Source organism: Glycine soja, chromosome 17, assembly GCF_004193775.1.
Source record: "Glycine soja cultivar W05 chromosome 17, ASM419377v2, whole genome shotgun sequence".
NCBI classification, from domain to species: Eukaryota; Viridiplantae; Streptophyta; class Magnoliopsida; order Fabales; family Fabaceae; genus Glycine; species Glycine soja.
Window position 1 is genome coordinate 40,112,975 of NC_041018.1, and position 12,230 is coordinate 40,125,204.

General features: G+C 32.4%; 1 protein-coding gene across 3 annotated transcripts; it reads left to right on the plus strand.

Moving 5' to 3' along the window:
• Positions 1-637: 637 nt before the first annotated feature.
• LOC114393050 lies at positions 638-5,515 on the plus strand. 3 transcript variants are annotated; one of them, XM_028354308.1, is made up of 6 exons: positions 638-767; positions 858-932; positions 2,740-2,892; positions 3,515-3,803; positions 4,416-4,528; positions 4,631-5,454. In XM_028354308.1, exons 2-6 carry the CDS (start codon positions 873-875, stop codon positions 4,694-4,696), a joined length of 681 nt encoding a protein of 226 aa, XP_028210109.1. In that variant the 5' UTR covers positions 638-767; positions 858-872; the 3' UTR covers positions 4,697-5,454. The 3 variants fall into 3 exon arrangements, with proteins under 3 accessions (XP_028210109.1, XP_028210111.1, XP_028210110.1); XM_028354310.1 differs by lacking the exons at positions 638-767; positions 4,631-5,454 and adding an exon at positions 5,461-5,515 and having other exon boundaries at positions 777-932; XM_028354309.1 differs by lacking the exon at positions 638-767 and having other exon boundaries at positions 777-932; positions 5,118-5,454.
• Positions 5,516-12,230: the final 6,715 nt, after the last annotated feature.

Genomic DNA, 12,230 nt, shown 5'->3' on the forward strand with positions numbered 1-12,230 from the left:
TAAACAAGTAAATCGAAACGCATCACTGTTATACTTGTTTTTCGTTGTTGGTCACATCACTCTTATACTTTAATACAATAAAATAAGATATAAGATCTGTCCCAAAAAAGAAAGAAGATATGTTTACATTAATTGACTTAATTTTCATGCAGTATTAAAATTAACTTTGTTAATTAATCATAAATAATCTTAAATATAAGCTTTTTAAGGTTACTTTTATAAAAGTCAATTTTTTAGAGGATAAAAGTCAATTAGATGAAACTATAAAAACACTCTATTGTATTCTAATTAAATTCTAAAAAACTGTAAGCAGAACGTTGAATTTCTTATTTAGAAAACAATAATAATAATAATAATAATAATAATAATTTGATTACTATATGAGAAACAGAGATGCTATTTCACCGGATTACTTAAAAACAAGTTTCCAAAAGTAAAAGTGGAGGAACAAAATATCTAGGAACAGGTCAGAAAAAAAAACGCACACTTGTGGAATAGGAACGGCAAGGAGGTGGCAGATTTTTAAGTGCAGTAGTACTGTTGATATTTTGATTTTTCTTTGGTGAATAGTATTACTGTTGATGCCACTAGCATATATCTATATATATAATAATTAAAAGATAAACAATGCGAGGAGCGAGGATAACAGATATTTTGGATGCGGAGATGAAAATATCTAGCGCAGCGTCTTATCTCCCAAGCTAATGTAGACTGAGGGTGACGTGGCGAGGGCCTGGCCCCACGACACGTGTAAAAGCGCAGCAACTGTATTCCCTTTTTGTTTCCCATCACCGCCCCTTTCTTCTTCAATTCCTCTCTACTTCTTATTCATCCCCTTCACCACCATTCCATTACAGGAACAAAAAATTAACATGAAGAACAATTTCAGATTAATTAGAACAGAAAAAACTCGAATGAGTTCACCCACACAGGTACCTTACCTTTTCCCTGTCCTTATTGCTTCCTATTTCTTCTTCCACTGTTCATTTAATTTTTTCCTTTGATTTGTTTGCATATTATACGAATCATCGTAATTTCCTCTGCAGGAATACAATTAAACTATAATTGATCTTAAGCATGTTAGTATGTTACAGATTGTTGTTGTTGTTGTTGTTGTCCTACTTAAAAAAAAAAAAGATTGTTATTGTTGCTTGAAGTAAATTCGTTCATACTTTCGTTTGATCTACAATAAAAAATTAATATTCTGTTTATGCCATAGTTTTTTTTTTTTTTCCTTTTCTTTATTTATAGAAGCATACATAACGAACATTTAAATGATGGGGATTGTGTAAATTAATGTTCGCTACTAGTATGTTGTTAATGATTTTGAAATTTAAGATGTATGCATTGAGTTGTGTAGTTGATATTTTATATAGCTTTTAGCGGTTCAATTTTCGTTTTTCTGGGCTTCTTCGTTTTTTAATGTTTTTACTTGTTTAAGGTTTAGTATTAGAATTTTTTTTAAGAAAATAATGTCGTAAAAAGAAAATCAGATCGTTAAGATTTGTAGTGGGTGATAATGATCATGATAATTGTGAGTTTTTTTTTTTAAACTACTATTTTTTTTATATTTGTAATTTAGTGCTTGTATTCATAAAAATAAATATATATGACACAAGTTGTGATGTGTTATATTACTTTTTATCAGTTATTTAAAAAGGAAAAAATATATTTAACTGTCAATTATTGATTTAAAAGGCTATGTGAATATTGATTTTTTTTTTCAATTATACTTCTATCGCTTAGATATTAAATTAAAAACTTTGTAGAGTTGGGGATTGGTAAAAAATATTTCTCATAATAAAACATAAGCTCCGTCTTTACGTAGTCCTATTTAAGTGGATGTTTGGAATTGAACTTGCACATGGATTGTTTATTTGTTGTCATCTTATAGCCAATTAAACGTGCAACGCTCATTCACTACTATCAATATGAAACTTCTGTGTTATTTTTTGGTGTATAAATTTTTTTTGCATATTTAATGTATGATTAGGCAAGAGATTTTTTTGGGTACATTATTAAGCAAGAGTTTGGTTTCATATTATATTTACTTTATGAATTTAAACCAAATAATAATAGCAGAGTTTTTAGATTAAAAACAGGAGGGCCGTAGTGATGCTTAATTATTTTTAGTGTCATTTTTTATTTTAAATAAAATAAAAGATAAGTATTTATTTGATGAAACAAATCAATTGATGGATTGTCAATTGAGGAAGTATGCTTTAATGAGTTTTTTTTTTATATATAAAAAAACATATGTAAATTAAATAGGAAACGAATTGACAAAACTTTGATCTTAAGTACCTCTGTTTAAACTTTAAACTTTTGATTGGGTGCGTTTAACATTTTGATATTCGTGAAATTATAACAAATAATTAACATTAGAATTTGTCAAAAAAAAAAACTAACATTAGAAATTTAGAATGTATTTAGGGCAACTGTGAAAATTAGATTATTTTAATAATGAATTATATATATATATATATATATATATATATATATATATAATCGATGATCGATTATAATCAAATTCAGTTAGTTTTTGATTGGATAAGTTTGTTCAAAAGTGGTCCTAAGATATGCATAGAACTTTGTTTTCCTGTCCTCTTTTTTTTCCAAATGGTAGAAAATCTTGTTTTCAAACAATTCTTTTCTTTATTAATTTATTTTTATTGGCATATTAATCATATACTATTTACTCTAGTAACATGATTTTCGCCGATTTCGTTTGTACATCAGGGCATTAGGGAGACAGAATCCACAATGGCTCCAGAGTGGACAGACGAGAAACACAGCATGTATATCAAGTCTATAGAAGCATCTTTCGTTAATCAGTTATATGATTCTAAGCAAATGAAAACTTCATATGACCCTGCTACCACTTCCGGCCAGGTTGCCTTTTTAATTTTTTCTACACACTCAATAAATTTGACTTGTTATATATATATATATATATATATATATATGAGGGATGTCAGTGACATTGTCTTTTTAATGCTCACTATGATTGACTGAAATTTATTGAAAATCACAAATTTTGGTTGGTCTCACTTCTTATTAGAAGAGTAATTTTCCAATAAATTTCAGTCAATTATAAAGGAGTATTAGAAAATCAAAGAAAGGTTTGGTTGTTATCATTTTTCATTTCTATGCATTATGAGTGTAAAATTTTGTACACTATCAGTATCAATCAATGATAAATAACTTTTAAGATAATTACTGTAAATTAACTAATTTATCATACATATCAATTTGTGATTGGACTCTCCGTGTATAGATTATTTACTTTTTTTTGTAGTCTTTCTTTTTCTCTCCCTCCTTGATTTTGTTTTAATACACACCCCCTCCTTGATTTTTTTTTTTAATACGCACCCCCTCCTTGAAAGACATTGCTTTATGTAAGATTATATACACAAGCTGTAGAGTATGAATGTATGATCATCCTATAACTTGTATATCTTCCCTCTTCTACACCTTTACAAAACTAAGTTTTCTTTTTTCTAAATAATAACAGTTCAAGGTACTACGTGGTGGCTGTTGGCAAAAAATCAATTTTGAGAGAGTGAATCCGCAAACGAGTAGGATTAACCAGTGTCATGACTTGACGGAAAATCCATGGATTCAGCACTACCGATCTTCAAGCAAACAGAGAAGCATAGCAGTTTCATCCCTTCAAGAAAGTGTTACTACCACAAGTAAAGTTGTTGATTTAGGCCAAAGGAAAGGAGTTCCCTCTGGATCAGGACATCTTCATTTGTGTGAATCTCGAGTCTGCCATAAAGATATGCTTTATAGTGATACAGGTGAGCCAAAATCTTCATCTAACCCTCTACTTTGAATATCATCTTTATTTTGGCTTTAGTGTCTGAGCTTTCCTACATGCGATGCATACTATAACCCACATTGTTTTATTTGTTGAGTTCTAATTTATATTAAGACCAAATGTGAAAAACAAATGTTAAGTGGAGACCATTTAGAAAGAGTATACTAGGTAGAGAACTGAAGTTCTACCTTTAGAGTGGTTTGGACCAAATGTGAAATGATTTATATTTGAATTTATTATTCTAAAAGTAATCTAGTATCAATTTTTTAATCTAACACAAAAACTAATTAAAGTTGCTTTAATTCAAAAAACAATTTTGGATCCATGATGAATTTTTCAATGAGACCAAACATATGAATGCTTATTTAAGTGGAGACCATTAGCATTAACCTAATTCAAACAAATAAACGTTTTTATAGTTTGGGTGTGGCATGTGAAGATTTTTGGTCCATGTGTACCTAACTCAACCATAAGGTCCACAGCACAATAATTTAGCTAACTGCTTTTTGTGTACCTGCTTTATGATTTATGAATGCCAATATTGATATCTCATTTATTAAAGTATTTTTTAATTTGACTCTGGTTCTTTCAGAGATGTCAGACCAGAACTTTGTTGATGAAGAAGTGAAAGGCAAAAAGCAAAATAAAAAGAGCAAGGTGAAACGACAGAGATCTTTGATAAGTGATGCTCAAGACAATGATCAGGTAATATTTTATTTTATATCATAAGTTTTTGTTGCTAGTGATCTCAGGATTTCGTGTGCGTGGTTGGAACTGAGTGATGACCATTTCAAATTGCTGTTTCAGATGGTCCCCAACAGAAAATCATCTTCTGGTGGAGATTTTACCAAGAATTTTGTTTCTGCTGCTTAGAATAGAGTGAAACACTGTTTTGTTTTTTTGCAAGATTTGGAGTTGGTCACGTTAGTCTCTCAAATATGAAAATTTTCTATTTTGGTCACTAAAGATTAAAAATGTCGATCAATCCTAAATTGATATTGATTGATTTTTATTTTTTTTCCATTTTCAATCAGGGATAAATGTTAACAATGTACTTTTTAACTAACACTTTTGCTTACACCTTTTATTATTGTTTAAAATTTATTGAAAATTATAAAATTTTGTGGGTCTCAATTTGAATTTAACGAGTCTCACTCTTGATTTTATAGTTTTTAACCAGTTTTAATCAATAGAAAAAAAAGTAGTAGAAAGTATCTTACTAGCATTTTTCTTCCAAGAAAGAAAACTGATTTTGATCTTTGAAGACTAATGTGACTGGTCTCAAAATTTCCAGGGAACAAAATAGTATTAACTCAATTAGAATACGAGGGGTTGTCAGAAGTGTGATTCTCTGTAACTTTTATGGATGACACGTTCTTAGCTAGCCACTGAATCACAAGTGAAACTGGCGGAAAATGCACGTGCTAATATTGTACCCGGAATTTTAAGATAAAATGTTTTTAATGTATACCCATGCTTGGGGGTTTTGTAGAGTTGTTGGCGTATGACATGAAAATTTCTGGGTGCAATTGATTTTAACTCATCTTAATGATGATGATGTGTGTACATATATGAAAGCTTTTGTGAATTTTATGAATATTGAAACTAATGAGTCATTTTCCATTCTTTTATTCCAGTGCTAGTTGGATCGACTAAAAATGTTTGCCTTTAAAGAGAATCTAAATGAGTGCAATTAGTCTTCATCACTCCAAGTAATGAATCCAAATCTATTTTTATATAGAAATGTATTATTCATATATTTTATTTACAAAAATCTATAGGTAATTGCATACGCAGATACTGCAAGTTCACGGGCGGGCACAGATGAATATTTTAACTGGCGGGAAAGGTAGCACTTAGGCACTATCCATGTTTGGCCCTGCTTGTTGTCATTCCTAATTCTAAGTATACTGCCATCTCCACCCCCAATTACACTTAAACGCCCATCCCAAAATTCCATTGATGAGAATACCAACAAAACACTTGGGAGGATTAAATCATGCCCAAGGAAACAAAACTAACCGAATCTATAAAAAGGGAGTTCATCTCTGCACATACGGAGCTCCTGAGAAATGAAAGAAGGTGAATAATCCCACCAAAATATAACCTGAATTTTGAGCACCCAAAAAAACAAATTTATCTGCATAAGCATTGCTTTTTTTTTTATATATATATATAAATATGAGAAATCCTAAGTTCAAAGTGTGAGAAGAATTTATACAATTGACCCGGCTATTAAATATATACTAAGGCATTGCGGAGGGATGGTAATAAGCATGGATAAAAACAGAGAGGAGTCTATTTCAATCCAAACCCAAACCCAATTTTCAGAGATTGTCTTTTCAATTGCCCGGATGGCTGCCATAATCTCTGCCATGAAATCACTCCTAATGCCGATGCTAGTTGCAATCGCTCCAATGAAATTTAATCTCGAATCAACCAAAAAACCACTGTTGCCCGCTCTACCTGGATTATCTCTTGTCCCGTGCGTGTTATTCATATAATAATTTTTATCACTCATTTTATCACTTTTTTTTTCTCTTTTTCTTTTTTTTTCTTTGCAGTATAAAAATTTGTTCTAAATTAATGTACATATTGATTTTAAATATATCACTGGTAAATTGGCATTTTCAAGAAAAGTTTGTCCGAGTTTTAAATTTTAAGATATGATTCATGTTTATGAATGTACTTAGTGACTGAGAAAAAAATGTCATTATCATATACTAAAGACAAAAAGAAAAAAGAAAAACATCAACATGTTTGAATAAAGAAATGAATGACAAAAAACAAATATTGAATGCGACAAGGAATAATTGCAAAAATGAACATCTTACGTTAGATTTATAAGTAGAGATAGATAGGTAAAATAAGAGGATGTTTGATTTAAATTTTACCCTCATAAAATTGATAGTTGCACGTTATAGCTTCTACATCTTTAGCGAAATTAACGTGAAAATATAAGCTTATGATGTCTTTTATGTGAATCCAAACACATAAATATGTTTGTATTCATAATAAATAGTGTTTCCATCACAAATAGATCAAATATCTGTCATCCTATCGGAGAGTCTTCTATTGTGTTGAATGGTCTATCATATCGAAGGATCGTCTGCTTGTAGTTCCTTGTCGAAATCTCATGTGCATGAGTATTCGACAGAGCGAGGGAGGATACCTACAAATGACACTTCAACGCTCAAGTGAAGGTTCAATTTAGAGCTATCAACAATATATAGTAAGTATGTAAAAAATAAATCAATCCTCTTACTTGGGGGGTTCACCCCTTTTTATACTAACTTGGTTGGACCTGGGGTCTATGGGTCTGTCACATCTTGATTACCAGTTGTGTAATACTCTCTCTAATCATACTTTGGTACTTCTAATAAAGTGATTACACTTAAATGGGTTTAGCGGTGATAATCACAGAAGAATGATATTCGTTGTTTGCACATGTTGAAGGTAGAGACGTACTGTTCGACATATGCAGATACATGGCCGAAGGGTGTGTTCGGTTTAGGTGCTTCATGTGTCTCCTCGACCTAATTGGGTATTTTATTAGGTATTCTAGCCCCCCTAAGCTCATTTTTGACATTGATCGAAAAAAGGACTTTATGGTGTGTCAGAACGGTTATCAATTACTCCCTTGACAGTTACATGCCTTTATTGTCACGAAGTAACCGTTACATCATGGAGGTAACGGTTTCTCCCTACATCTCTTCATATTCCCAAGTTGGGTACCATAACATCACTAGTCCTCCACCATAGATCTGTTTTGATCGGACGGTGCAGAGATGTTGTTGGTTGGGCTTCATCCAAGGCCCAACTCCTATAAATAGAGGGAGGACCCCCCCTTCACTTTTTGCCCTTGATATTTTCTTCTTTGCTTTGAGCTTAATAGTATTGTTTGCTCTTAGCCGAGTAGTGCAATAATCAATTCTTTCTTTGAGGTACGTAATAATGGTGTCGATTGAAGGTTCATCGTCAGTTGGAGGCTAGTCTGAGGTTCGAGGGTACGAAAACGTAGTTTTAGAAGTGTTGTCCAACTCCCACTCCTTGGGATCAGTTTTTTCTAGTTTGACTGACCTCTCGACAACCGAGGGGTCTAGGGACCTTTCAGCTTTTTTGAGCCAGCTACCATCCACTACAACTGAAAAGGTTGGTGAAAGCGTTGCGGGCCCAGTATTGGCCGTTATTGCCAAGGCGAGGACGTTCGAGAAGGCTACTTCTTGACCTAAGAAGTGTCCAATGCTAAAAGAGAGGTGTCCACCTCCCCCGATTACGCTTCCAGAGTACCCGTGGGTTGACGTAGAGGTAAACACCTACTTCTCCCGATACAACCACCAGTTAGATTTATCCAACCTCATTAGCTGGCTGTCGATTTGTACCATAACAGATCTGGATACGTGCTCGGTCACTCTTCGCATGGTCCGGTCGGATGCCACACTGCCCACGGAGTTCGTGTTCATGAACCAAGAGGGGATGAACATGGATTTCTTTTACATGTACGATTTCTTGTTTCGTGATCTTCATGTAAGGGTCTTGTTTGACGATTCTACCATGGGTGTGCTCCACATACTCGATGTTGCTCCGACATAACTTCACCCGAATGGATAGGCAGCCATGCAAGCGTTCCGCGCACTTTGCTTGTATAACTATATGCCAGTGACGCACAAACTCTTCTTGCACTACTTCTATAGTCGTCTTCAAAGATAAGACTCAATGGATATCACTGATTCGATTGTCGAAGCGTACTCTCTTCTGCCCTTTCAATTTTTATAATAAAAATTTTAAGACCGAAAGGGGTAGTATTATGTCCATCTCGTATGTTATCCAAAAGGGGTTTCCTGAGTTATAGACTAAGGGCCTATAAACCCATAGGACCTCTGCTAGCTCTTTGGCCCATCTCTCATTGGCTCCATCTAGTAGATTTTTCAATTTTCCTAAAATGACTTTGTTAGCTGCCTCGACTTGTTCGTTGGTCTGAGGGTGCTCCATTGATGTCACTTTATGCTTAATGCCAAGCCCACTCAAGAATTCATTGAGTTTTCAATTCATAAACTATAGGCCATTGTCGGTGACAAGTGTATTCAAAATTTCGAAGTGTGTGATTATATTCCACCAGGAGAACTTCTAGACCGTTGAGATAGTGATGTTTGCTAGTAGTTCGGCCTCAACCCACTTGGTGAAATAGTCAACAACCACCAGGAGAAATTTCTTCTGCCCTGGAGTCGTGGGAAACGGCCCGAGAATGTCCATTCCCCAGATAGAGAAAGACCCAGGGGAGACCATCGAGTGTATCTCTTTGACTACCAATGTATCAAGTTTCCATGTCTCTGGCACTGGATGCATTTCTTTACAAAATTTGAGCAATCTGTCTTGAGGGTTGGCCAATAGTAGCTAGCCCTCAGAACTCTAGTGGCTATGGTTCTATCAACGATATATAGTAAGTATGTGAGAAATGAATCAGTCTTCTTACCTGGGGGGTTAACCCCTTTTTTATACTAACCTAGCTGGGCCTGGGGTCTATTGGCCTATCACATCTTGATTACCAGTTATGTAATACTCCCCATAATCATACTTTGGTACTTCTAATTAAGTGATTACCCTTTAATGGGTATAGTGGTAATAATCACAACTAAATGGTATTCATTGCTTACACATGTTGAAGGTTGAGACATATTATTTAACATATGCATATAAATGATCGAAGGATGTGTTCAATTTGAATACACCAGGTGTCTCCTCAACCTGATAAGGTATTTTATCCGGTATAAACAATATGTTCAAAAACTACAATAGAAAGCTTCCATCTAGACATAGATGAAAAAATGTGTTGCATGATCAACCATGCAATAAATTAATGAATCAATATGTGGCTTTTGTGAATTTGCAAATCAACTTCCATATTTGTTAATTTATTATTACGAGTTGGCCTCAAGAAGGTTTAACTTAAATGAATTTGGTTAATTAAAAAATAAATATTTTTTGAAATCAAGATTTGTTTTAAATACATTTAGTACATTGTTATGAGTTCAAGAATACCTTACACTTCATATTAGTCCACCCAATCGAGTACCTTACACTTTATATTAGTCCACCCAATCGAGTAACACAACAAATCTAAGAGGGCCTAATTTTTTATTCCAGAGTCGTAGAGTAGGAGTGTCTTCCAATTTATTGGATTAGAGACTAATCTTGTTTGCCTGTGTGACTACCGTTAGTCCAAAAAAATTTTACACAAAAAAAATTGAACACAAATTATTCTATTAAATAGATCATTCTTCCGCATATAAATACAATAAAACCTTATACCACTGTGTCAGACCTATGGATTAAGAGCCCCTAATCTTGTCTCAAAATGTGTTTCCCATTATTAAAAAATATAATAGTCTTATATGTTACATCTCACTTATATACATATGATCTAAGGTATTTCTTGACCACTAGCACCTCTCCTACTTATGTTTATAAATATCAATGGTTCTATTTATTTTATGAGTTTGATACTTTGATTACTAATTTTGTATTGATAAGGTGTATACTAAGGGTATATATATCCCAGTTGGCAGTGAGAGACTAATCTTTGAACTTCGAAGGTGTAAACAAAATTGAAATAGAACCTTTTTCATACACAGTTTTGAATGGAATCCTTGTGAGTTGAACAGAGTTGTGAACTTGTCAGAGCAAGGATGATCTTATTGTATCTATGGCTACGACTGGTTGCACGTGAAAATTATGCAAACATAGTCTGACAGGTTGACAGCAATATTATATTCATCGTTTCGGATGATCTTTAGAGCAGATAAGGTTACAACTCTGTAATCACAAAAAGCCCAACAACCTTATTTTTCTCTCTCTACTTGCATGTGTAACTTAATGAACATATGTCTGACTTTGTACAAGTATAAAGACGAATATAATATTACCCAGAAAATTTAAACGTGAATTCTTTAATTTCAGTCTCACTGGCTTTTTAATCATCTTGTCTTTCTTGTATTTTTTTCATCCTCAAGTTTCAACCATTGACATTGCGAATTGCGATGATGCCCTTTAGATATTGAGTTTATTTATCAACTTAGTTATACTTAACGAATAAACAAAATAAATGTAAAAATGAAAATAAAGAGTGCCACAGAGAAAAATCCCACTGTTGTGTTGGGGGTGTATTTTTTATCTGTCGCTCCTGCTGTATTAGTAAACATGATTTCAGAGGAGAGGAAGAAAGAAAAACTGAAAATTTTCTATTACATTGAAATGAAGTGGTAATTACAAGATGATTACATTAGCATTTATATAGGCTCACTACTAATCACAAACTACATCTCTAATACTCTGGAATTTCTGGAAAGCTGATTGAGGCATAGGATCCCTGTTTAGAGACTGAAAGTTTGATTTGTAGTTAATTTTAGGGTAGAATGAATATTGCATAAAAAAATTTGATGTCTAACGTCAACGAAATTTATACTTTTTGCAATATATATATATATATATATATTAAACGTGTGTTGATAATTTTTTTTAATAATATTTTAGTATTAGTTCAACAATAGTTAAATGCCCCTAGTGATAATTTTTATTAACATATCTAAGGAATATTACTGGGACTAAAATTATATTTTAAATACAAGTTTATATTATAATCTCACTTCTCAACAAATTCAAATTTAAAAGCTATAAAATTAAGTTTGCAAAATCCACATAACCCATTATGTTTTTCGCACAGCTAGCGTACAGATGGCTTATTTGTTTTCTATTTCTGAAAACCTTTTTCTTTTATTTTAAAAAAAAAACTTGTTTAATAAGATTAGGATCTGATAGGGGTGATTTTTAGTTATAAATTAAAAAAAACAATTTTTAGTTTTTTCTCTATTTTTTCAATTTTAAATTAACTCATTTTGACAGATTTATATCCTACTAGTTTAAGGATTATTTGTGTGATGGTTATTAGAGAAGGCAATGCTAGTGTCAATAGTGGTGGTTGACGGTGATGATTATTGGTGGTGATTTTAGTATAAGTTGCAGTGGTAATAACAATGTCATGCCAGAAATGATGTTGTAACAATGATGGTGGTACTTCCGTAGTGATGGCAAAATTAATATTGGCGACAACAAAAATCATCATTATCCAATGTAGGATGAATATATTTTTTTTAAAATTGAAAATCAAATTCACAAATTCTTTTCTTTTATTATTTTGAAGATGAATGTAAAAATATTTTAAAATTGAATTAAAAATTATTTTAATCTGATATTTGTCAAACACATTTTACATTAAAAAATTACATTAGAAAAGAAAAAAAAAAGTTGCATCTACTTCAAACATGTCCTTAATTTTTTAAAAATATTTATTTTTTAGATTTTAAATGAAAAAGACCAGAACATCACTAAACTGTTTTGGATTTCTACTCTG

Excerpts from the sequence above, each read along its gene's own strand:
- LOC114393050 (XM_028354308.1), top strand. The coding sequence starts at position 873 with ATGAAGAACAATTTCAGATTAATTAGAACAGAAAAAACTCGAATGAGT. Across the intron at positions 933-2,739 it reads GAATGAGTTCACCCACACAG|GGCATTAGGGAGACAGAATC; the intron begins GTACCTTACCTT and ends TTTGTACATCAG. Across the intron at positions 2,893-3,514 it reads CTGCTACCACTTCCGGCCAG|TTCAAGGTACTACGTGGTGG; the intron begins GTTGCCTTTTTA and ends AAATAATAACAG.